The following is a 24519-nucleotide window of genomic DNA, read 5'->3' on the forward strand; positions in this document are numbered from 1 at the left end:
GTCGTTAAATAGAACATTTCTTTCCTTTTCTTTTTCCACTAGATCACATTAAAGGCACATTGTCACAGACCACTGACCTATTTAATGGTCTAACAAAGTATTACCTGAACAAAAATAATTTGATTTGTCCCTAAATGTACTTTATTCAACCATCTTCGTAACCACCATACTCCATTTATTAATGATATTTTGTAAAAATTATTGAATTATGGCAATGGTCCATAATTAAAAAACTAAAATTGCCGAGAGGGTTGACATGGATTTCATTCCATCATGGTTCAGTTAAGGTGATGCGATAGCTAAATTTGGTCTCCAACAATTAATGTAATTTTTATTCACTATCCATTTTAAGAGAAATAAGGTCCTTAAATCCGTGACAATATGCCTTTAATTTAATAATTATCAGCTATTGAATGTCAAACATTTGTAATTCAGACATATAGTCTTATAGAGGAAACCTGCTACATTTCTCCGTTAGTAGCAAGATATAATTTATATGCACCACCCTACAGACATGATAGCACATACCACGACATTTGATATACCAGTCGTGGTGCACTGGCTAGAATGAGGGACAGCCCGACGGGTCCATTAACGGGCTACATACTAGACCGAGCGGGCATCAGGCGAGCGTTCTACCACTAGGCTACGTCCCGCCCCTAACATCGATAGCAAGGTTTGTTTTGTTTAACGAAACCACTAGAGCATATTGATTTATTAATCAATGGCTGCAGAATGACAAATATTTAGTAGTTAAGATATATAGTCTTAAGCTGTATCCTAACCGGAGGCGAGCGACGTGAGCGATTATTTTACAAATTATTGATTTCAATAACAGCAGGCCTATACTAACCGCACGCGCACGGCGCGACGATTAAATTTGTCACCTCGCACGCGTCCGGTTAAAATACGGCAGTTAAAATCAATGATTTCTAAAATAATCGCTCGGATGTAGCCCAATGGTAAAGCGCTCGCTCGATGAGCGGTCGGTCTGGGATCGATCCCTGTCGGTGGGCCCATTGGGCTATTTCTTGTTCCAGCCAGTGCGCCACGACTGGTATATCAAAGGCCGTGGTATGTACTACCCTGTCTGTGGGATGGTGCATATAAAAAATCCCTTGCTGCTAATCGAAAAGAGTAGCCTGTGAAGTGGCCGTTATCATTTTGGTTCGGTTTGTTTTCTCGTGCACGGTTCGCGCAATCAACATCCGATTTGTTGTCGTTTGCTTGTTGTTCATTTGTGAGATTTTTCTTCACAGTTCGTGAACATTTTCATTAACAATAAAGTTCAGACAAGTAAGTATCTCAATACAAAACGTTACAAACCCTTAAAACCAATAATTTTTCTAAGTCTTACGATATCTGGAGATGGGATACAACCAGGACAGAACAGTTGGAACAGGTTCAGAAGAGATGAAAGGAACACACCCGAAGTCTGTGCGCACTCTGTGAAATTTGTCGTGACGTAGGCATTGTTGTGCTTCGAGCGACATCTACCGGTAACATCAGAATACTAACTTTCAAAATTATTTCAAGGGACATGGGGATTCCCATGGTATTTATCGATATAAAACCTGTTTTTTCACATCATTTGATAAAAACGTGATCTACAGGTTTGTAGATTAACCAAAATTATAATCTATTTTCACTGGATGGAACTAGCGCGTGCGGCTTTAATTACTGTAGTATTACCTGTTGTAGACCAGGGCCCCGTTCCACGAAGCGATCTTAGTACTAAGATCACCTTAGTACATACAATAGCTATGCACTTAAGGTGATCTTACAGCTAAGCTGTAGAGCTAATTTTAATCAGATTGGTGTAACCCCCCCCCCCCACACACACACACACACACACACACAAACACACACACGATAATAGCTGTCCGCATTAAGTATGGTCCGAACAACGGTTCAGATTAGTGTGTCTATTTCCGCTTTCTTTGTCCGACACAGATTATTTTTCTGTTTGTGAATTCAATTTATTAGTACATTTTGTTGTATTGTGCGATTATAAAGTCAAAACAACGATCCAGTATCAGGTGAGTAACCTGAAAAACTAATGACGATATGAATGCAATTGTGTTTTTGTCATTTTATACACAACGTTACATTCAGGCTTAATTCAAGATTAACCTTGACTGCAAGCACATGTCAAGGTTAATCTGGCGAAGACATTACGCCTGCAGCAGTCGTATGGCCGTTCCGAGCAGTTTTGCTCGGAACGAAATTGAGGTCAAAATAACGACAACCATGACGTTTTCCCACCCTAATAGTGTAGTGTGATCTATAGACCAAGAAATACTTAATTCGAAACGATATTCACTTTGAATTACAATCGTGTCCGGTGTATCGGCGAGTCCGGCGATTCGGCGCACTTGGTATTTTGCCCAAGTATGCTTAAGAAGTTGTCCATATTGTCGGTGTTTTTAACGAATTAAAGTTCAATTCAGTTTTCAATTTTTAATCAAGTATCAACATATTTATTGTTAAGGGTACAATTAATAATTTTTTTAGAATTATCAATAATTAGGCCTATATCATAATTTTAAAATAAATCATTCACCTCCTTTCGTGTATATAAACGCGAAGTAGGTCAGCCATATTGATATTAAGAATGTTAAAACCAGTCTAAAAAACACCTTTTCCTGCATTTTAAAAAATTACAGTAAACAGTATAATATTTCTTTTTTCGGTTATTTTTATTTAAAATGAAAAGGAATACACAAGACAAATGCAAACAAAACAAAAGTTTTACACCTTAATTGACAGTCATTCCACTGTTCCAGTTCGTAATTTTCACATTGTTACAGGGCTTCTAGATTATGGTAGCCCCACTCCCATGGCTAGTGATATTCAAGGTTGAGCTAGTAAATAACTACTATTGCCATGCCCGACGTCTAATGAAAAACAATTTGTTAAATGCTGCACTTAAGTCTATTTGGTCAATATGAATATCCTACCCCTCCCCCCTCAATTTGAGTGTTTTTAATCGCTATCTCTCTTTTTAGGTAACATATCCAGTTATTACTATTAGTAAAATTTATTAAATAAAGTAGGGCTAGTGAATTTTTAATTGTGGCTTGTAACTTTTAAAAATCTCTGATCCCAAGGCTAGTGGATTTTGTAAAAATTCTAGAAGCCCTGTTGTTACCAAAATAATAATAATAATAAAAGCTGAATAAGATCCACATGTGTGCACAATCTACCCAAGAATTTTTTTTATACGTAGGCATCGATCTTAGTCATGCATGCATGACAATGAACATGTATGCATCTGTAGTACTGTGCCACTCAAGAAAACAATTCTAAAACTGATCATGAGATGGGTCATGTGTGATCGTTAATTTTCATAGTAATATTTTTAACGACAAAACGAGTACTAAAATAATCCTGGGACAATAGTATAGCCTTTATGCACTACAAACTGAGGTCATGGGCAGTTTATTAATAGCGGGGTCACCGATCCACATCTACTTCGCCGAATCACCGGACGTGCAACTCATTTTGGATACAAGGGGGCGTCTACATTTATGGACAATTTAAAAATATTTATTTACTACAGACAAAAAACAATTTGTAGTGTACTATCAGATTATGCCCTGCTTCGTTGGTGAGTCTGACACATTTTATTAAGTATTTCAAAGTATTCACACAGAAAATGGTCTTTGAATGCTTAGGTGCGCCAATACGCCAGACAGCACTGTAAAGGAAAAAGGTCCGAATGTGTGGGTTTTCTTTAAAGGTCCATGCTTATGGCAAATTAGTAATACACATTATATATTAAAAAAATACATAAACATTACAGTATTAAAAAAAAAAAAATACCATCCCAATTATTAATAAAGTGACTTTTTGTAAAACACTTGGGGAAAAAAATCCACTGCTTAGTCGATTTGACCGCATCAGACCTGTGACTACCATCCTACGGAGTCCACTCATTCTGTTACTAGCTGGTCAACATGCCAACAGCAGAGAATGATTTTTCGAAAAACAGCTGATTCTCAATGGTTGCTAGTTTGGACATTTTGATCTTATCACATTTGTACATCTACTCTAATGGTACCTTGATTGGTGAGGAAGTGGTATATGAGCATGTTATCCTAGTTACAGGGCTCGAAATGCAGTGTTAGTACATGCACTGGTGCATGCTGATTTTTGCGTGTGCATGTAACTTTTAAAACTGGGTGCACACGGTGCATGCTAATATTTTTCAAGTACTGTGTATTGCGTATACTAGTATCCTGTTTTGTCTACCAGATTCAGACTCAAGTTGTTGAATTTTGCGTATGCATTTCGTAATCTGTTCACCACATGAAAAAGATAACTTTTATCTTATGGGCACATCCATTTTGTATCTCATAATCCTACTTACAACAATGGCGCCCTTTCGGTCATTTCCGTGAAATATATTTGCGAAAATTACCGGCAATATCTCGGTTATATCCGTGAACGGTATTAGGGAAGGTGCTCGAGACCGACTTTGGGGTATCCACGTGCATAACACAGTTGTTGTCGTCACTGACAAATTGAACTCCAACAGATCTGTGATCAATACAAAGTACCGTAACTGCCTTGAACATTTTCGACCTCAGATATGGGCACTTGATCAGATGATTGCGAACGTGCAGGTGTATTACTCGTGTAGTTGACTCGAAGTCAGCAAGTGATTATTTCAATCGCAACTTCTCGTTGAATTCCGTAGGCTAATTTATATCATACAAACAGATCTTATCGAGTTAAAAAAGTTGATAACTTGCTTAATACAAAACACAAATATGCATACGTTTTTGTAATAGGCCTATTATAGATTTCTGTAAGGCGTTTACGTTGGGTGAAATTTTCAAATTTGATCAAGAATCAGTAATAAACGCAGTTGTATAACAATCCGGTACTGTTAATACATAAATATAGGTATTGCCGAATAATTCCGAATAGCTTCGTATAAAAAAAATATCAACACTGTAATCAAGGTAATTAAAATAGTATTTTCCTCATTGTTAACAGGATTTACCTTATTTTTGGTGCATGCAGAATTTTAATGGTGCATGTAACTTTTTTTTCAGCATGCACCTGGTGCATGTAGATTTTTTTTTTCATTTGTAGCCCTGTAGTTACCTACCTGTGAGAAGCAGGACACAAGTATAAATCCCGACTTTTGAAAGTGGGATGTTAACATTTTTAAAAACTGTAATAAAAATATGTGTTCAAATCAGAACGCATTTAAAACAACAAGCAGAATAAATAATATACTCAACAATGAAAGTTTAGCTAATATTAAAAGAAATGGCATAACATTTATAAATTAACCTATTTTTATTAATTAGTATTCACATCTGAAATGTTTTCCATTTACAAACAACATAAACTCATCAACCTTTGCCTTAACACAACAGGAGGACCTGGTTTTCTTTTAAATTTATTCAAACATGACAAATTTAGATGCAATAAATGATATTTGCTAAACTTTTGTTGTTGAGTATATTATTTTATTAACATCACACGAAACAGGGGTCTGAATTTATTGTTTTAGACAGATCGGTTTCATACAGTGCAGGTATGAATATATACAAATAATAATCCGATTTATCCTGCTACCCACACCTGTTACTACAGGTGTTGTTATCGATGGCGCCGGTTTAAGCCTTCAAAGAGGCGCGATTATTTCACAACACTTTCTGTGGTGTCCTAATTACTGGGGAACTACCATCATTGTTTAAAAGGTGACTGGCCCCTGGCAGACAGTAGAGGTATGATCGCATGCCGGTGTAGACAGTAGAGGTAAGATCGCGCATCGGTGTAGACAGTAGAGGTATGATCGCATGCCGGTGTAGACAGTAGAGGTATGATCGCATGCCGGTGTAGACAGTAGAGGTATGATCGCATACCGGTGTAGACAGTAGAGGTATAATGGCGTGTTGGTGTAGACAGTAGAGGTATGATCACATGTCGGTGTAGACAGTAGATGTATAATGGCGTGTTGGTGTAGACAGTATAGGTATGATCACATGCCGGTGTAGACCGTAGAGGTATAATCGCATGTTGGTGTAGACAGTAGAGGTATGATCACATGCCGGTGTAGACAGTAGAGGTATGATCACATGCCGGTGTAGACAGTAGAGGTATGATCACATGTCGGTGTAGACAGTAGAGGTATGATCACGTTGGTGTAGACAGTAGAGGTATGATCGCATGTCGGTGTAGACAGTAGAGGTATGATCGCATGCCGGTGTAGACAGTAGAGGTATGATCACATGCCGGTGTAGACAGTAGAGGTATGATCACATGTCGGTGTAGACAGTAGAGGTATAATCGCATGTCAGTGTAGACAGTAGAGGTATGATCACATGTCGGTGTAGACAGTAGAGGTATGATCGCATGCCGGTGTAGACAGTAGAGGTATGATCACATGCCGGTGTAGACAGTAGAGGTATAATCACATGTCGGTGTAGACAGTAGAGGTATGATCGCATGTCGGTGTAGACAGTAGAGGTAAGATCGCGCGCTGGTGTAGACTGAGCTAATTACTTCATGAACTGTTCTTTTGTTCTTGAATTTGCATCCGGTATCGACTGTTTTTTTCCTAATTTATAAATTAACGGTAGCTGAACAGGACTTTAAAACTGCCTGTTTATACATAATGCCGGTTTGGATATTCACACACACAAAAAGTTTGGATTTAATTATGAAATACTGGCCCCATATTTTTTATCGTTCTAGGCTTGGTACCCTCCACTGGACTGGGGACGGGGACAACCCAAACTATGTATATACATGTGTATGTATGATTTTATAAAATTTAATATATTAAAAAAAAAGTTTGATGGGGGGGGGGGGGGAGTGTTCCCATGTGCTCCCTACCTACACCACTGCAGGGGCAGTGCATGGCCGTACCACTTTTCAAAGAGGCACTTTTGTGGGTTACATTTGTTGTATCTGAAAATGTCCTCAGTTGAATTTGAAAGAAGTGTCTGACAGCCTTGAGCTGTACCATTATATTTGCTCTGATACCCTCCCCTCTCTCTCTCCCCCCCCCCCCTTTCCCCCTCATCTTACCCTTCAGAGCTCCAGTTTAGCTGGTGCTCGTTGTGGTTTCATTTACAGTCGTAGAACATGTGCCGGTGGGGATACAGGCTTGGAACGGATATGTAAGAAAAAAAAGAAAAAAAAGAAAAGAAAGTTATTGACCACGTTAAATAATTGTCATAATCCCCAGTGATGTAGCTGTCACTACAGATACTATCCCATCGTGTTGGTCCTTTCCATTACGCACGGGTTCGATTTAAGAACCATTTCCATGTAAACCCTGTTTGTTGGGTCTAAAGTAAAAAAACCCTGCAGCTTTGATACATCCAAACACTAAACAATGGTTCACCATATTTTACATTTGAAAACTATCTCTAAAAGAATATTTCATTCACACAATTCAATTCAATAGAATAAAATTTCCGCTTTTTAAAAATGTTTGTTCCACCTTCTCAGTATAATGTCTAAAAGTCTGCGAATCACGCTTTCACATTATGCCGGTTAGTGCGTCATGGGGTCATGTGACTTAGCTCTTGGAATCAAGAGGCATTTTGGCAAGCGATGGGGAAAAAATGCGACTTTTTATTGCAAATATATATTTAAAAAAACTGGGTAAAATTAAAAAAAAATTGTGTGTAATATATATTTCACAATACGAAGACAGTTGACATTAAATTTTAATAGTTATTTACAAATAAATCTAAGTTCCCTTTTAATTGACACAGGAGGTTAATCACAACAACGTTCACCCATACTAAATGAGATTGAGATATCCGCTAGCTCTTCTCAACACACGGAAAAACAACTCCCTATTATAGTCTAACGGCACCCTTTTTGTTAGCTCCGTTTTGCTAATTCGGAAAGTGTTTTCTTCAACAAGTCAAACCCCTAATCCTACTTCCTATTATAGTCTAATGGCACCCTTTTCGTTAGCTCCGTTTTGCTAATTCGGAAAGCGTTTCTTCAAAAAGTCAAACCCCGAATCCTACTTCCTATTATAGTCTAATGGCACCCTTTTCGTTAGCTCCGTTTTGCTAATTCGGAAAGCGTTTCTTCAACAAGTCAAACCCCGAATCCTACTTCCTATTATAGTCTAATGGCACCCTTTTCGTTAGCTCCGTTTTGCTAATTCGGAAAGCGTTTCTTCATCAAGTCAAATCCCGATCCTACTTCCTATTATAGTCTAATGGCACCCTTTTCGTTAGCTCCGTTTTGCTAATTCGGAAAGCAGATTCCTTGACACGCTGCCCTAGACGGATAAACTCCCAACCCACTCAAAATGTGCTAGCGTCATTGTTGGGAAAGGAATTTCCTTTAGCCGTTCAAATACAACCATTTAGTTAATTAATCTCTTCCCCACCCATAATAATATTTAAATACGTTCTAATGATTTGGAAGCAAGCACAAATTCAATAAAAAAAACATCCTACAAAACAAAACACAACTTACTTGTTTCAAACCCCAAAACCATGTAAAGGATAATGCCTCGGTCCGATCTGCACGGACTTTCATACCCTTAAACCCGACTGGCCAGATAATAACGAAGCCCGTAACCTACCGACAACCCCCGAGTAATTTTCAACCACAATATAAAATAGACTGGTCTCATACCATACTTTATAACATGCACAACGTAACGTTCCTGACATTCCCTTATTAGTAACGTTAGTATTAGAGATTAATATAATTAGTAAGAGGAAGAATAATAAGAAGAAGCAAATAAAAATAATAACCAAGGAAATATGAAATGATAGATCGACAGAAAACCAGGAACACATGTACACAAATGTAGATACCAAACAATAGTGAATTAAGTTTTTGATGAGCCTGGACCTTTAAAATACGTGGTTATTGTTATCTACCCTTATTGGAGGGAATAAAACTCGGAACAGCTAGCCCTGTATATGTGGAAAAGGATCGGTGAAGTCATTTCTCATTCCATAATAAATAAATAAAAAACTCATAAAACTACAAATGAATTAAAGTTAATATAATTAAATTTAAAAAAAAAGATACAAAATAAATTAAAGTTAATAAAATAACATTTATTAATTAATAGAAATGAACTAAAAATATAATTTAATTACAAAGATATTTTTTTTAAATGTCAATAATAAATTGTTTCAATAAATAATGAATATTTTAGGTAATTTGATTTATAATTCTTTGTACATGTATTTATATGCTTGGTTCCATATTTAATGTTTCATTTAATAATAATTTAAAATCGTTTTTTATGTACTCGTAAAAGCAAACCCCGACTACTAGATATTTACTCTAGCCAGTGCACCACAACTGGTATATCAAAGGCTGTGGTATGTGCTATCCTGTCTATCATTCTATGGGATGGTGCATATAAAAGATCCCTTGCTGTTAATCCCTTGCTGTTAATCGAAAGGAGTAGCCCATGAAGTGGCGACAGTGGGTTTCCTCTCTCAATATCTGTGTGGTCCCTTAACCATATGTCCGACGCCATATAACCATAAACAAAATGTGTTGAGTGCATCGTTAAAAGCATATTGTAACAGATCACTGACCTATTTAATGGTCTAACAAAGTATTACCTGAACAAAAATAATTTGATTTGTCCCTAAATGTACTTCATAACCTCCATACTCCATTTATTAATGATATTTTGTAAAAATAATTGAATTATGGCAATGGTCCATAATTCAAAAAGTAAAATTGCCGAGAGGGATGACATGGATTTCACTCCATCATGGTTCAGTTAAGGTGATGCGATAGCTAGATTTGTTTTCCAACAATTAATGTAATTTTTATTTATTATCCATTTTTAGAGAAATAAGGTGCTTAAATCCGTGACAGTATGCCTTTAAATAAAACATTTTCTTCCTTCCTGCCAAGATATTTACATGAATTCCATCATCTAAATCTGCCACTAACGTGGTACATGTATGTACCACCCTGTCTGTGGGATGGTGCATATAAAAGATTCCTTGCTGCTAATCGAAAAGAGTAGCCCATGAAGTGGCAACAGCGGGTTTCCTATCTCAATATCTGTGTGATCCTTAACCATATGTCTGACGCCATGTAACCGTAAATTAAAATGTGTGGAGTGCCACTAATTAACGTCCTGAAATGTGTAGGCCTATACATATCAGATTAAAAGGGGCAGGATTTAGATCAGTCGGTTGAGTGCTCACTTGAGGTGTTTGCATCACAGGATCTAACCTCCTCGGTGAATCCATTCACCTGATTGTTTTTGTCTCGTTCCAACCAGTGCACTACAACTGGTCAAAGGCTGTGTATCTGCTTTCCTGTCTATAAGGTTGAAAAAATAGTAGTCACCCGTGGCAACCTTTATTCGCTAAGGGCGACTAAGAATTTTACAAAGGTAGTCCTTTGGGCGACCATCAATTTTAGTGTCTGGTGAGTATAGTACCAGCTAAAAAAAGAACCCACTGAAACTGAATCTGGGGTGGGGGGGCACATTAATTTTTTTTTTATTATTATTATTTTTTCTGATAACCCTTACATTCAGACCCCTTACATTCGTCTGAATGTAAAAGTAAAAGTTGTATCTAGATTAACAGTGAGAGTTAAGTAGCGGGCAAATAAACTTTGAATCATGGCCCCAGACCCTGCAAATAACTCAATTGGGGCCCCCCAATGATGTCCACCATGCTACGGGCCTATTTTGACAGTGCCAGACTCAACTTCTGTGATTTTGGGTCAGATCTTTCTGAAAATAGAGCTCAAAATGTATTGCAGACATTGCATTATGTATTTTTTTAAATCTGGAGGTCGTCAGCTTATTGTCCAGAATGGACTGGATAAGCCATCATTATTTATATAGTAAACTTACTTTTTGACAATTGTTCTTCAATGAACTATGGTATAAATTTATCATATTTAATTAGCTTATATTATTCTAGGACAAAATCAAAATCTATCTTGTAGTTTTATCTCACACTAACGTGAGCGCATGTTTGCATGTAAAAATAACACTGGAATTAGCCAGTACTACAGAGATTATTTCAACGGTCACTTAATTGATTGTCGTCGTTGGTATTAAGTTTAAGTGACAGGGATAGAAGCTAACGCTCGCCCCAGGCGAGTAGAAATCCCTGGTTGCGAGTACAATTTAAATGGCGCTATAGTCTTCCGGGCGAGTAATACTGGGCAGTTGTGACCCAGATTCATGATGCAGACAGTCAAATTATTTTGCCAATAAAACCAGTTAAACATACAAACTGTAGATGTACATGTATGTCATCAAAATTTGCCATGACAGATTGACAAAGTTAGAAGTATCACAGTTTCGTTTGGTCTCGATAAATCCAGATATTTACTGCAAACACAATCAGAACTTTCCGGTTTTTGTTTCCGAATTCCAAAAATTGCCGTAATATTTCAATTATAGATGAGGCATGTTCGGAAGGGAAAATGTTTTTTATGTGTGTGTCTGTGTGTGCGTGTTGGTGCTTTTTGTTAGTTTCGTCGGTAGTAAATAGTCTTTAATTAAACGCATTGTAATATCACTAGCGTAGGAAATTGGGGGTGGGGGGGGGGGGTAGCATGATATTTTGCTCTTTATTTGCTTTATAATAGTGTAAAAGTGTAAATATAAAAATGAGACGAATTGCGAAGCAATGAGTGAAAATATGGTTTTCACACATCACAAGTTGACATAAAAATCGTATTCGAAAAAACAACATGAAATGGTCTATAATTATACATATTTCCTAATTTTTTACAATAACTTTAGCTTTTTGGTAATATCTTTCACTTATCCTATTGAAAACACGTAACGGCATGATATATTTCTTCCTATGGAACTTTGCCAGAAAATTTACTTTACCATAGACTTTTAAAAAGAAATTTGATTAAAATTTATCTTTATTAACATTTATTTAACAATACTGCGGTGCAAACATACCTGACAAAGCGATCCTCTAAAAACTCCCACAAAAACAAAACGAGTTGAATGCCGTTAAATTCTTACATAGCTTACACTCGATGACACTACATTGTGTCATCATTATTTAGCTTCGTATTCAATTTGTTTTAAATATTTTATCTTTATTGCACTTAGTATCCCTTTTTTTATAGGTACAGTTGTTTAAATTACATTTTTTATTTTTCAAATACGATTAGATGCATTCAAGGTCAAGGTCAAAGGGTTTTACGTGCACGTTCAGAGCAAGCTGTTGTAGCGCACGCCTGTCGTGGGCACAGTTGCCGGCCTTGGCCGGCCTCTCTGTCCAAGACAGGAAAGGTGGGGGGGGGGAGGAGAAGGGACCGTCTGCACTGGCAGGTGCAAGGGAGCACCAGCAGTCCGATTGAATCAGTAGCAGGCGGATGGGTTTTGGGTGCTATGGAATTTTGAGTGGAGCGATTTATCAAAAGAGAAAAGGTGCGCAGTTTTGTTGAGTGATTAGGCGCAATTTTGAACGGTCGGTCGAATGGTAAAATGAGCTAGTATAGATTTTGGAATTCGAGTGTAACTCGTTAGTGGTTCGAGAGTAGCTCGTTATTTCTAGACCTTCATGATGCTGGTTGTCTCCCTAGGCTGTCCATGGGGTCCTTAGAAGGACCTGACCTACTCAGGTCGTGGCATGACAGCCCAGAGGAGACTCGTGCAATTGTGTAGACACTGGTAGGCAAGGCAGTTGTTCCGGGGTGGTAGAAGCGCAGGTGTTGATTTGGTCTTCAGTTTGCTCCTCAGTGACACCAAGTACATTCCAGCAGCGAGTATTTTGGTTTATTGGGGTGGGGGCGGCCGGTATTCTTTTGTTCAGCCTCCCCGGGTGTTTGCAATTGTGTACTCGGAACCGGTTTCTTTTGTCCGGTTCCTTATTTGAGCACGTGCTGGCCATTTTAGTGTTTGGGCGGATGCATTGTTATCATTAGTCAATGCATCCTGTGTGCTGTTTGCGGTGAGCATGCTGTCTGTGTGTAGTCCTAGTTTGGTGTTTAGGTTGTACCTATTGTCTTACGTCCCTATTCTAGTGTATCCAACGGTCATCATGACCACCCTTCCCCCCCATGCCTCTGTGTTGGTTGATTAACACAGTGGCTTGGGGGGGGATTAGTCTATTCTGGTTATCTAATTTGAAGGGCACGCCCTTGTAGTGTGTGTATTGGTTAAAAAAGCCTAGTGCCTAGCATATTATTTAACATACAATGAAAGAGAGAGAGAAGAGAGAGTTAGTTGGTTAGTAATGAATAGTCACATACATCACAGTCGTCCTTTTTTGGCGTGCTAGGTAAAAGTGATTTTGTTTGATTTGGTTTCCCTCCCCCGTAATTCAAGTAATTATCGCTATCTATCTATTGGTAACTGTATATTACTTTGTTTGTGGCTAGCGCCATTAACTATATTGATCTTACTTGGCCGGTCTTCTATATTCTGTTCTCTGGTTGTCTTTCAGTACCCTAGTTGACTTACCGCGTCTGCTAGTGTTATTCATTACTAAGTGCATGGTGCAAATACATAATGTGCGATATATATATAGGTAGGTTTTGTGGCTGGCTGGCTTGGACCCATGGCGGCTGAAAAGAGAGAAGTTGAAAACTAGTAGTCCTATCCTGATTGGTACATAGGTTTGGGGTGGCTGGTTACTTTCTTGTTCAGCTGTATTATTGTGGTCACCTACGGAATGGTATGCATGATTTTACCAAGTTGTTTATAGAAGCATAGTTAGTAACCTGTTGTATTGATATATTCGCTACCTCCCCACCTTTGACCACCTATAGTAGAGTGCATCGTTTCCTAGTTGTAAGTGGTAGCAGCTCGTACATAAGGGCTTACAGGCGGGTGGTTTTGAACATTCTTTATGTATAGTTTAGTTAACAGTTTAGTATAATGTTTTGGTTTTAGAGGGTCGGGTTTTTTTTCTTTTTTTTTTTCTTTTTTTTTTTCTTTTTTTTCTTTTTTTTTTTTCTTTTTTTTTTTCTTTTTTTAATTACAACTCTTGTGTAGGGGTGTACAGGTGGTTAGTTTTGAAGATTATTTTATTTATTTATAACTCTGGTGGACTGGACTGGACGAATCGATAAACTGCTTTGAAAGTTTTATGCTTTAGGCATTTATCCGGGTTTAGTAGAAAGTTAGGCGTTATATGTTTATTATGGTTATCGGTGATTGATTTTAACATTAGTTGTCTCTGGGTGGTATGTAGCGTGCAATCCAGGAGATAGTGTTTCATATCTTCCCGGGTGCCACAATCACATTCTGGGTTTAATTTAGTAAAGGAGCAGCTGTTTAGTTTTGACGATTGTCCTAGGCGTAGTTTAGTGATTAGCTTATCTACATACGTGTTTTTGTGTTTAGGTCTTATGGAGTTAACTAAGGGCTTGATGTTATAGTGCCATGTATTTTTAGTTAGGTCCCAGCTAGCTTGCCATTGGTTTAGGTAGTGTTTTTTTGCTTTTGACATGAGCTCTGTTATTCCTAAGGGTAGGTTGGTAATTGTGCTGGTAATTGCAAGTGCTGTTTTTGCTCCATAGTCGGCTACTTCGTTACCAATTATTCCTACGTGGGCTGGGACCCATTCGAAGACTACTGTTAATTTAAGTTGGTTTAGCTCGTTAAGTACTTTGTGGATGGCTGCTAAGATGTCAGGCCTAGTAGATTTATTAGTTTGTAGCGATTGGATTGAGCTAAGGCTATCAGAGAAAATGACGCTTTTAGGGTATTGTTTACTTTTAATCCAGATTAGTGCTTCGTAGATGGCTGTCAGTTCTGCTGTGTAGACTGATAAGTTGTCTGACAGCCTGGCGTATTTAACTATTTTAGAGTGTTTAGATATTTTTTCTTCTGCCACTGCAAAGCCAACCCTGCCATTGTCCGGGTTTTTTGATCCATCTGTGTAGACGTGGACGTGTTCTGGGTAATTTTCATTGGCTGCTGCTTCAAACAGGACTTTTTTGAATGGCGGAAACGGTGTTTCGTCAGTGGCTTTTTTAATAAGGTATGGAGTGTGGCATTCCATAGGTTGATTAATGTTATATAGAGCTACTGGTGTGTTATCAATTCCGACTTCTATTTCAAGTTTACTGGCCCTAGTGGCAAATGAGTCGTTAAGTTTTTTATTTTTATTAAATTCTAGCCCTGGTTTAGCAATTATAGGGGTAAGTTCTTGAACTGGGTGGTCTAATTTAAGCGAGTGAATTTTTAGGTGGTATTTTAGATGTTGTAGGTTACGTCGAAATTTAAGTGGCATGATGTTAAATTCTACCTCGAGACTTTGGCCGCTGGTATTACGTGGGACTTTGGCTATTGTTCGTAAGGCTTGATTTTGTATGATATCTAATTTTTGTAGCAGTTTGGGGTCGGCGCAGCTGTAGGCTTGGGCTCCGTAGTCTATCCTGGAGAGGATACATGCTTTGTAGACCAAAAGCATTGCTTCCGTTTGCGCTCCCCAACTGGTGCCTGAGATTGCCCGTAGTAAGTTTAGCGTGTTTTTAGACTGTTTGATTACGTTATTTATATGGTCGCTAAAGGTTAGTTTTGAGTCGAATGTTACTCCTAGGAATTTAAAGGTTTTGACCCTTGGGATTGGTTTGTTATTAGAGGTTATTTGGTGATTATCGGATGAGTTGACCTTATGGAACAGCATGCAGACTGTTTTAGTTTCTGATAGTTTTATGCCCCAGTCCTGGGCCCATTTATTGAGTTTATTCATGTCGTTCTGCATGAGGCTAAATAATTGTTTAGTTACTCTGCCTGTGCGCCAAATGGCGCAGTCGTCGGCGAAGAGGGCTGTGTTTAGGGGGGTGGTTGATTTAGTTTTACTCTTGGCGTTGAGCGCTTTGGTTATATCATTAATAAAGATGTTGAACAAGGTTGGTGATAGGACTGAACCTTGTGGGATACCGTTTATTATTTCTGTTTTTTGGGAATAGTGTCCGTTTACTCTAACAGATATTGATCGGTTGTGAATGAAGTTATTTATGAAGTTAAACATATTGCCCTTAATGCCGTTATTTCTTAGTTTGCTGAGGAGTCCCTGTCGCCATACCATATCGAATGCTTTTTCAATATCTATAAAAATTGCTAGTACTTTATTGGATTTGCGGAAGGCGTCATTTATGCTATTTTGTAGTCGAACTATTTGGTCAATTGTTGAGTGTTTAGTTCTGAATCCGCTTTGTACGTTAGTGATTAGTTTATTCTCTAGGAGGTAGTTATTTAGTCGCTTATTGATGATGGTTTCTAAGGTTTTGCATAAGTGCGAAGTGAGTGTTATTGGCCTATAACTACCCGGGAGTGAGTGATCTTTGCCCGCCTTTGGGAGGCTAAAGCACTCCGCGTGCTTCCACGCTGCGGGCATGCGACCCTCCTCCCAGATCCTGTTATAGAGCGACAACACGACCTCAAGGGTTACATCTGGCATATGTTTTAGCAGCGTGTAGCTGATTTGGTCTGGCCCTGTGGCAGATGCATTGGTAATCATCAAATTTAAATACAAAGAACTGAGACAAAGGGAGATAATTTAATCATACACTTTTACAAAAAAGTAAATACGACTTCTATATTTTCACTGTAGCTAAAATACAGTGAAAATATGACTTTTCACCGGATATGACTTTTATGGTTTCCGTAGATCTATATATTTCATTGCTATGTATATAATAAATTAAATTATTTTTCAAAATATATAATGGCAGATTATATAAAAGTTAATTTTATTTAAAAACTATTTTTCAAAAATAAAAATCCTTTTTAATTCTCCTTCTTCTCAATGTTCCAAGTATAAATAAAAGGTGTAATGATGACTGGTTGTATTAAATTATTAAAATAACCACCTCAAACTTTGAGCCAGGACGCACTGACATTCAAGATGGCATGTTAAATTTAGTAAAGATTAAAAATTTATTAAATCTCTCTATATAGAGAAATTGGCAAAACTTATTACATAATGCACATGTACCTATAAAAAAAATTATTTTTATTTTCAATATTTTTGTTCTCACCATCAAGAATCGGCAACAGAGAAAACTATAATTTTTGTACCGATTGGGGTTCATATTTTGAATTCCAATTAAATCAGATATCATAAAAATACCAACAAAAGCCAAATATAATAATACATGTATATTAATTCTAAAATATATGGTAAATTGCAAACAAGAATTCTACAGAATTAAATGTCTGACCTACCATAAACTTATTCAGTGCATCTATAGATATCTATCTCAGCGCATGTTAAAAATGTTTAAAAAAAAGAAAAAAGAAATTAAACTTCAAAAAATTAAATTAAGATTTTGAAATAATAAAGTTGGAAAACAAATTGTGACGTGCACTGAGGTAAATATTCATAGATAGAACTATAAATGAAGCTTTTCTGACACAGGACATGTGATTTATGAGAAATGTATAGCTACATTTGTACAATTTAATCAATGTTGAGCTAATTTAATGGAAAAGTTGATGCCACAGCCAACGAAAAAGTTATAACTATAGTACTCCATCTTTTTAGTTTGTACATGTGTTGTAAAGGTAAGACAAATCACTAGATTTTGCAACATCAGGATAAACAATGTTGTTGACAGTATGGTCACTGGTTATAGAAGTATATTATATGAATATTGTATGAGAACAATTTTTTGGCACAATGATAGTTCAATTAATTAGGATTTTATGCACTTTTTTTTTATGATAAACACACTTAAAACAAGAAAGAAAGAAATGTTTTATTTAACGACGCACTCAACACATGGTTAAGGACCACACAGATTTTAAGAGGAAACCGGCTGTTGCCACTACATGGGCTACTCTTTCCGATTAGCAGCAATGGATCTTTTATTTGCGCTTCCCACAGGCAGGATAGCACAAACCATGGCCTTTGTTGAACCAGTTATGGATCACTGGTCAGTGCAAGTGGTTTACACCTACCAACTGAGCCTTACGGAGCACTCATTCAGGGTTTGTAGTCGGTATCTGGATTAAATATCCCATGCCTCGACTGGGATCCGAACCCATTACCTACCAGCCTGTAGACCAATGGCCTAACCAAGACGCCACCAGGGCCGGTCACACACTTAAAACAAGTAAATATCATTGATTTCATAAACTAATAGTGTTTCATTAGTAGTATTTGATATACATATCATTTGTTAGTTGTATAAGTGAACTGGACAAAAAGTCACGTCCTAGATGGCTCGTCACATCCTTGCTCGTACAAAACATTAATTATTACTTGAAATATTTCGCCAAATTAAAATAAAATTTGCCATTAATTTTTACCTAAATTTTGCAATTGGCGAATTTGGTGTGTGGCAGAGCTAGCCCTATGCTGGCATCAAAATAAGTCGAGAACGGTCGTTCAGGTTACCGGGAGGTTACCACATGTTAGAAAAGACAAAAATTTCAACGTAGTTTCGTTTCCAAACGTAAACCAGGCAATGCATTCAGGACTTCTGCGTTTCATTATCTCGTCAGGAATTGCATCGATGTTCGCGCGCAAGTCACTCCGTGTTTAAGCAGCGTCCACTAGATGAATTTATGTCCGCATTTTGTTTTCTCGTACAAAATTGCACCGATGTTCGTGCGCACTTGTGCAATTGCAAAGCAATTTTGGCAATCCGCGTTTAAGCAGCGCCCACTAGATAAATTTACTTCCGGATTTCGTTTCTCGTACCGATCTTTGCGCGCACCGTTACAAACTCAGAACGACCGCGTAGTAGTAACAGGAATTCAATTCTAACTTTCATATAGTTGTGGAAACCTATAGGTTACCAGACTATATTTTGTGGTAACCTGTAAATGGGTTACCAGACACAATGCTTATCTCGATGCCTGCCTATGTCATACTGCATGTGATTGATTTGGAAACTATATATTACCAACTTTAGTGTGCACCTGTAAAAAAGATACTAGTATTGTCAAACTGAAGGTTATTGATGCGAAAACTGTGTCACCAGCCCAGTGTGCACCTGTCAAATTGAAGGTTATTGATGCGAAAACCATGTCATCAGCCCCAGTATGCACCTGTCAAACTGAAAGTGATTGACGTGAAAACTGTGTCACCAACCCCAGTGTTCACCTGTTAAACTGAAGGTGAATGACCCGAAAACTGTGTCACCAACCCCAGTGTTCACCTGTCAGACTAAAAGTTATTGAAGTGAAAACTGTGTCACCAACCCCAGTGTTCACCTGTCAGACTAAAAGTTATTGAAGTGAAAACTGTGTCACCAACCCCAATGTTCACCTGTCAGACTAAAAGTTATTGAAGTGAAAACTGTGTCACCAACCCCAGTGTTCACCTCTCAAACTGAAGGTTATTGAAGTGAAAACTGTGTCACCAATGCAGTGTGCACCTGTCAGACTGAAGGTGATTGATGTGAAAACTGTATCACCAATCCCAGTGTGCCCCTGTCAAACTGAAGGTTATTGACGCGAAAACTGTCACCAGTCCCAGTATGTGCCTGTCAAACTGAAGGTGATTGACGCGAAAACTGTGTCATGCACCAACCCCAGTGTTCACCTGTCAAACTGAAGGTTATTGACGTGAAAGCTGTGTCACCAACCCCAGTGTTCACCTGTCAAACTGAAGGTTATTGACGTGAAAGCTGTGTCACCAACCCCAGTGTTCACCTGTCAAACTGAAGGTGAATGACCCCAAAACTGTGTCACCAACCCCAGTGTTCACCTGTGAAACTGAAGGTTATTGACGTGAAAACTGTCACCAACCCCAGTGTTCACCTGTCAAACTGAAGGTTATTGACGTGAAAACTGTCGCCAACCCCAGTGTTCACCTCTCAAACTGAACGTTGTTGACGTGAAAACTGTGTCGCCAACCCCAGTGTTCACCTGTCAAACTGAAGGTGATTGACGCGAAAACTGTCACCAGTCCCAGTATGTGCCTGTCAAACTGAAGGTGATTGACGCGAAAACTGTGTCATGCACCAACCCCAGTGTTCACCTGTCAAACTGAAGGTTATTGACGTGAAAGCTGTGTCACCAACCCCAGTGTTCACCTGTCAAACTGAAGGTTATTGACGTGAAAACTGTGTCATCAAGCCCAGTGTTCACCTGTCAAACTGAAGGTTATTGACGCGAAAACTGTCACCAGTCCCAGTATGTGCCTGTCAAACTGAAGGTGATTGACGCGAAAACTGTGTCATGCACCAACCCCAGTGTTCACCTGTCAAACTGAAGGTTATTGACGTGAAAGCTGTGTCACCAACCCCAGTGTTCACCTGTCAAACTGAAGGTTATTGACGTGAAAACTGTGTCACCAAGCCCAGTGTTCACCTGTCAAACTGAAGGTTATTGACGTGAAAACTGTGTCGCCAACCCCAGTGTTCGCCTCTCAAACTGAAGGTTATTGACGTGAAAACTGTGTCACCAACCCCAGTTTTCACCTCTCAAACTGAACGTTGTTGACGTGAAAACTGTGTCACCAACCCCAGTGTTCACCTGTCAAACTGAAGGTTATTGACGTGAAAACTGTGTCGCCAACCCCAGTGTTCACCTGTCAAACTGAAGGTTATTGACGTGAAAACTGTGTCGCCAACCCCAGTGTTCGCCTCTCAAACTGAAGGTTATTGACGTGAAAACTGTGTCACCAACCCCAGTGTTCACCTGTCAAACTGAAGGTTATTGACGTGAAAACTGTGTCACCAACCCCAGTGTTCACCTAGCTGTCAAACTGACGGTGAATGACGTCAATATGTGCCACCAATGCCAGTATGTGCCCATCTTAGTTTCTGTTATATTTAGTGTTTTCCCTAGCTTATTTTAGCATGGTGCAACACCATGCCTCAATATAGTCTAGCACCATCTTGCCTCAATCAGTGCCATGCTGCCGTGAGATTAAACAAGCCTTTTTCCGTAATTAATTCTAAAATTGCCTTTATAAAACATCCAAAACGGTATTATTAATTAATAAAATATGCCTTTTATATCTTTTGCCATTCATTTATTAATGCAAGCACATAAATTATATATAGTATGTGCCATTCTTAGTTTCTTTTATATTGATTCATTTTTTATTTTCTATTTCAGTGCTAGCAGTATACGTATGAGTACTACCACTTTGGATGTAAGTCGGATGTGTACTGGGCACAAAGTGGAGTCGAGTCTGGAAAATGTCAGCTGAAGACCTGCATCTGAAAACCAACATGTCGCTCATTGATAAATCATCTTTTCAATGTGAAGTCTGCTTAAAGAGTTGTAAAGCCAAGTCTCTTCTGGACATACACATGCGTATTCATACTGGTGAAAGACCTTTTAGGTGTGGAATGTGTTTAAAGGATTTCACAACAAAAAGTAACATTAAGATGCACATGCGAATCCACACTGGACAAAAAATATGTATCACATGTTGCAAAGGTTTCTCCACAGAGTGTTGCCTTAGGCAACATATGTTGACTCATACTGGCGAAAAACCTTTCAAATGTAAAGTGTGCACAAGACAATTTATGCATTGTTCCCACTTGAAAAAACATATGTTTGTTCATACTGGTGAGAAACCTTTCAAATGTGAAGTGTGCTCAAAATGTTTTGCATTTAATTCCAACTTGAAAAAACATATGTTGATACATTCTGGTGAGGCTCCTTTCAAATGTGAAGTGTGCACAAAATGTTTTACATTTAAGGACAGGTTGAAAAAACATATGTTGATACATACTGGTCAAACTCCTTTCAAATGTGAAGTGTGTGCAGAGTCTTTTAGACACAATTGTCACTTGAAAGAACATATGTTGATTCATACTGGCGAGAAACCTTTCAAATGTGAAGCATGCAAAAAATGTTTTACATATTTTTCTCAATTGAAACAACATATGTTGACTCATACTGGCGAGAAACCTTTCAAATGTGAAGTGTGCACAAGCTCTTTTATGCACATTTCCCATTTAAAACAACATATGTTGATTCATGCAGGCAAGAAACTTTTCCAATGTGAAGTGTGCACAGAATGTTTTACTTACAGTTCCAGCTTGAAACAACATATTTTGATTCATACTGGTGAGAAACCTTTCAAATGTGAAGTGTGCACAAAATGTTTTGCACGAAGTTCCAGCTTGAAACGGCATATGTTGAATCATAATAGCGAGAAACTTTTCAAATGTGGAATGTGTGCAGAATGTTTTATTTATAGTTCCAGCTTGAAAGAACATATTTTGATTCATACTGGTGAGAAACCATTCAAGTGTGAAGTGTGCAATAAATCATTTACACGAAGTTCCAGCTTGAAACGGCATATGTTGTATCATGCTGGTGAGAACCTATTGAATGTGAACTTTGCATAAAATGTTGGACACAGCTAGTTCCTGTTTGAAAGACAATATGGTGATTCATACTGGTTAGAAACGTTTCAAATGTGAAATACATGTATGCACAAAATGTTTTACACCAAGTTCCTATTTCAAAGACCATATTGCAGTGCCTGCGCTTAACTTTTTTTTGTTGAGTTGCCATCCGGGCAAGTGGTGACAGCACTTTCACTTGCCCAGGTCTATTTTCACTTGCCCGAATAATATTTTCTGAAAAAACAAACAATATTGCAACAGATTATAAGAGAAAACATTTATTTTGAGTATTTTCCTGCACTCAACCAACCCACTCTTTAAATAAATAACAGACATGCCACTGTGACTCCCCACTGTCACTGTCAATACATTTGTGGTATTTCCAACAAACAAAGATGCTTGCATTCACCAAACGTTGAGCACTGGTATAACTGACACAACCCCTTCCTCCCCCCCCACTCCATCTCAATGAAATAATAATAATTAAAAAAAAACCTAAAATATGTTCAGTGGATATGATCTATGACGTGTACACATAAGCAAGGCCGAATCTTGTCGACATGAATTTGTGCCCAATTTTACATGCCACTTAACTTACCTTACACCTATTCTTATATTGGGCATATGTTTATATGTAAAAGCAGACCTACACTTTTTCATGGTGTAAAGTAGGCTATACATAGCTGTACTTTTATTTATTTATTAATTATTGATTTTTTTTTTTTTTTTAAATCGGTCGCCAGGCGGGCAACCTTACTGTGGGTTTTCAGTCGCCCGTCGTCGTTTTCAGTCGCCAGGGGCGATCGGGTGACCCCTGATATTGTGATTCATACTGGTTAGAAACTTTTCAAATCTGAAGTACCGTATGCATAAAATGTTTTACACCAAGTTCCTATTTCAAAGACCATATTATGATTCTTACTGGTTAAAAACTTTTCAAATGTGAAATATATGTATGCACAAAATGTTTTACGTACACCAAGTTCCTATTTGAAAGACAATATGGTGATTCACACTAGTTAGAAACTTTTCAAAACTGAAGTATGCACAAAATGTGTTACACAGAATTCCAACTTGAAACAGCATATGATGAATCATAATGGTGAGACACCTTGCATGTGAAATGTGCACAAAATGTTTTACTCACAATTGGAACTTAAAACAACGTGTTGATTCATACTTCCTATTTCAAAGACCATATTGTGATTCATACTGGTTAAAAACTTTTTAAATGTGAAATGTGCACAAAATGTTTTCTACAATTGCACCTTTAAACAACATATATTGATTCATAATATAAAGAAATCTTTCATATGTGAAATGTGCACAAAATGTGTACATGTAGTTCCACATTGGGACAACACGTGTTGATTCGTAATGGTGAGAAAAATGTTTTACATATATACTAGGCGACTTCCTCCTTGAAGCCTATTTCTCATTCCAGCCAGTGCTCCACAACTGGTGTAGCAAATGCTGTGGTATGTACTACCCTGTCTGTGGGATGATGTATATAAGAGATCCCTTGCTGCTAATTGAAAAGAGTAGCCCATGAAGTGGTGACAGTGGGTTTCCTCTCTCAATATCTATTTGGTCCTTAACCATATATGTGATGCCATATAACCGTAAATAAAATGTTTTGAGTGCATTGTTAAATAAAACAGTACCATCCTTCCACCTTGAAGCATCATGTTTGTTCATATTAGAGAGAAATTTTAAAATATTAGGATTATTTTTATGTTTGTTATTATTATTTTTTACTAAATAGCCTTTTTGCTTCGTAGTTATTTAAGACACAAACTTATTACTGTGCCGACCTAGGTAATGGTCGTACATTAAATAACATGTAATCGTTAACATATTGGGTTTCAACCACAGAGCTTCATCACGAGGAGGTGTTAATAAAGTGTTTTATGTAGTTAGCTATTTCAGCCTTGTTGAGCCATCAGTATTCAGGCTAGTAGGTACTGGGATCACCTCCCGGTATCGGCACCCACCCAGAGTGAGTTTAACAGCTCGGTGGGTGGCTAATTAAAGGCTACAAATTAATTAATATCAGAGAGAAATGTTTTATTTAATGATGCACTCAACACATTTTATTTGTGGTTATATGGCGTCAGACATATGGTTATGGACCACACACATATTAAAGAGACGAAACCTGTTTGTCGCCACTTCATGGGCTAGTCTTTTTAACAGCAAGGGTTCTTTTATATGCACAATCCCACAGACAGGGTAGTACATACCACAGCCTTTGATATACCAGTCGTGGTG

General features: G+C 37.9%; 1 protein-coding gene across 2 annotated transcripts; it reads left to right on the plus strand.

Annotated features, from left to right (window-relative positions):
* The first annotated feature begins 1934 nt into the window (after positions 1-1934).
* LOC121373638 (zinc finger protein 83-like) lies at positions 1935-23820 on the plus strand. 2 transcript variants are annotated; one of them, XM_041500337.1, is made up of 2 exons: positions 1935-2039; positions 21002-23820. In XM_041500337.1, exon 2 carries the CDS (start codon positions 21085-21087, stop codon positions 22246-22248), a length of 1164 nt encoding a protein of 387 aa, XP_041356271.1. In that variant the 5' UTR covers positions 1935-2039; positions 21002-21084; the 3' UTR covers positions 22249-23820. The 2 variants fall into 2 exon arrangements, with proteins under 2 accessions (XP_041356271.1, XP_041356272.1); XM_041500338.1 differs by lacking the exon at positions 1935-2039 and adding an exon at positions 5524-6775.
* The last annotated feature ends 699 nt before the right edge of the window (positions 23821-24519 follow it).

Source organism: Gigantopelta aegis, chromosome 5 (assembly GCF_016097555.1).
Source record: "Gigantopelta aegis isolate Gae_Host chromosome 5, Gae_host_genome, whole genome shotgun sequence".
NCBI lineage: Eukaryota > Metazoa > Mollusca > Gastropoda > Neomphalida > Peltospiridae > Gigantopelta > Gigantopelta aegis.

What these genes read in the sequence shown, in the direction of transcription:
- LOC121373638 (XM_041500337.1), top strand. Translation starts at nt 21,085, where the DNA reads ATGTCAGCTGAAGACCTGCATCTGAAAACCAACATGTCGCTCATTGAT.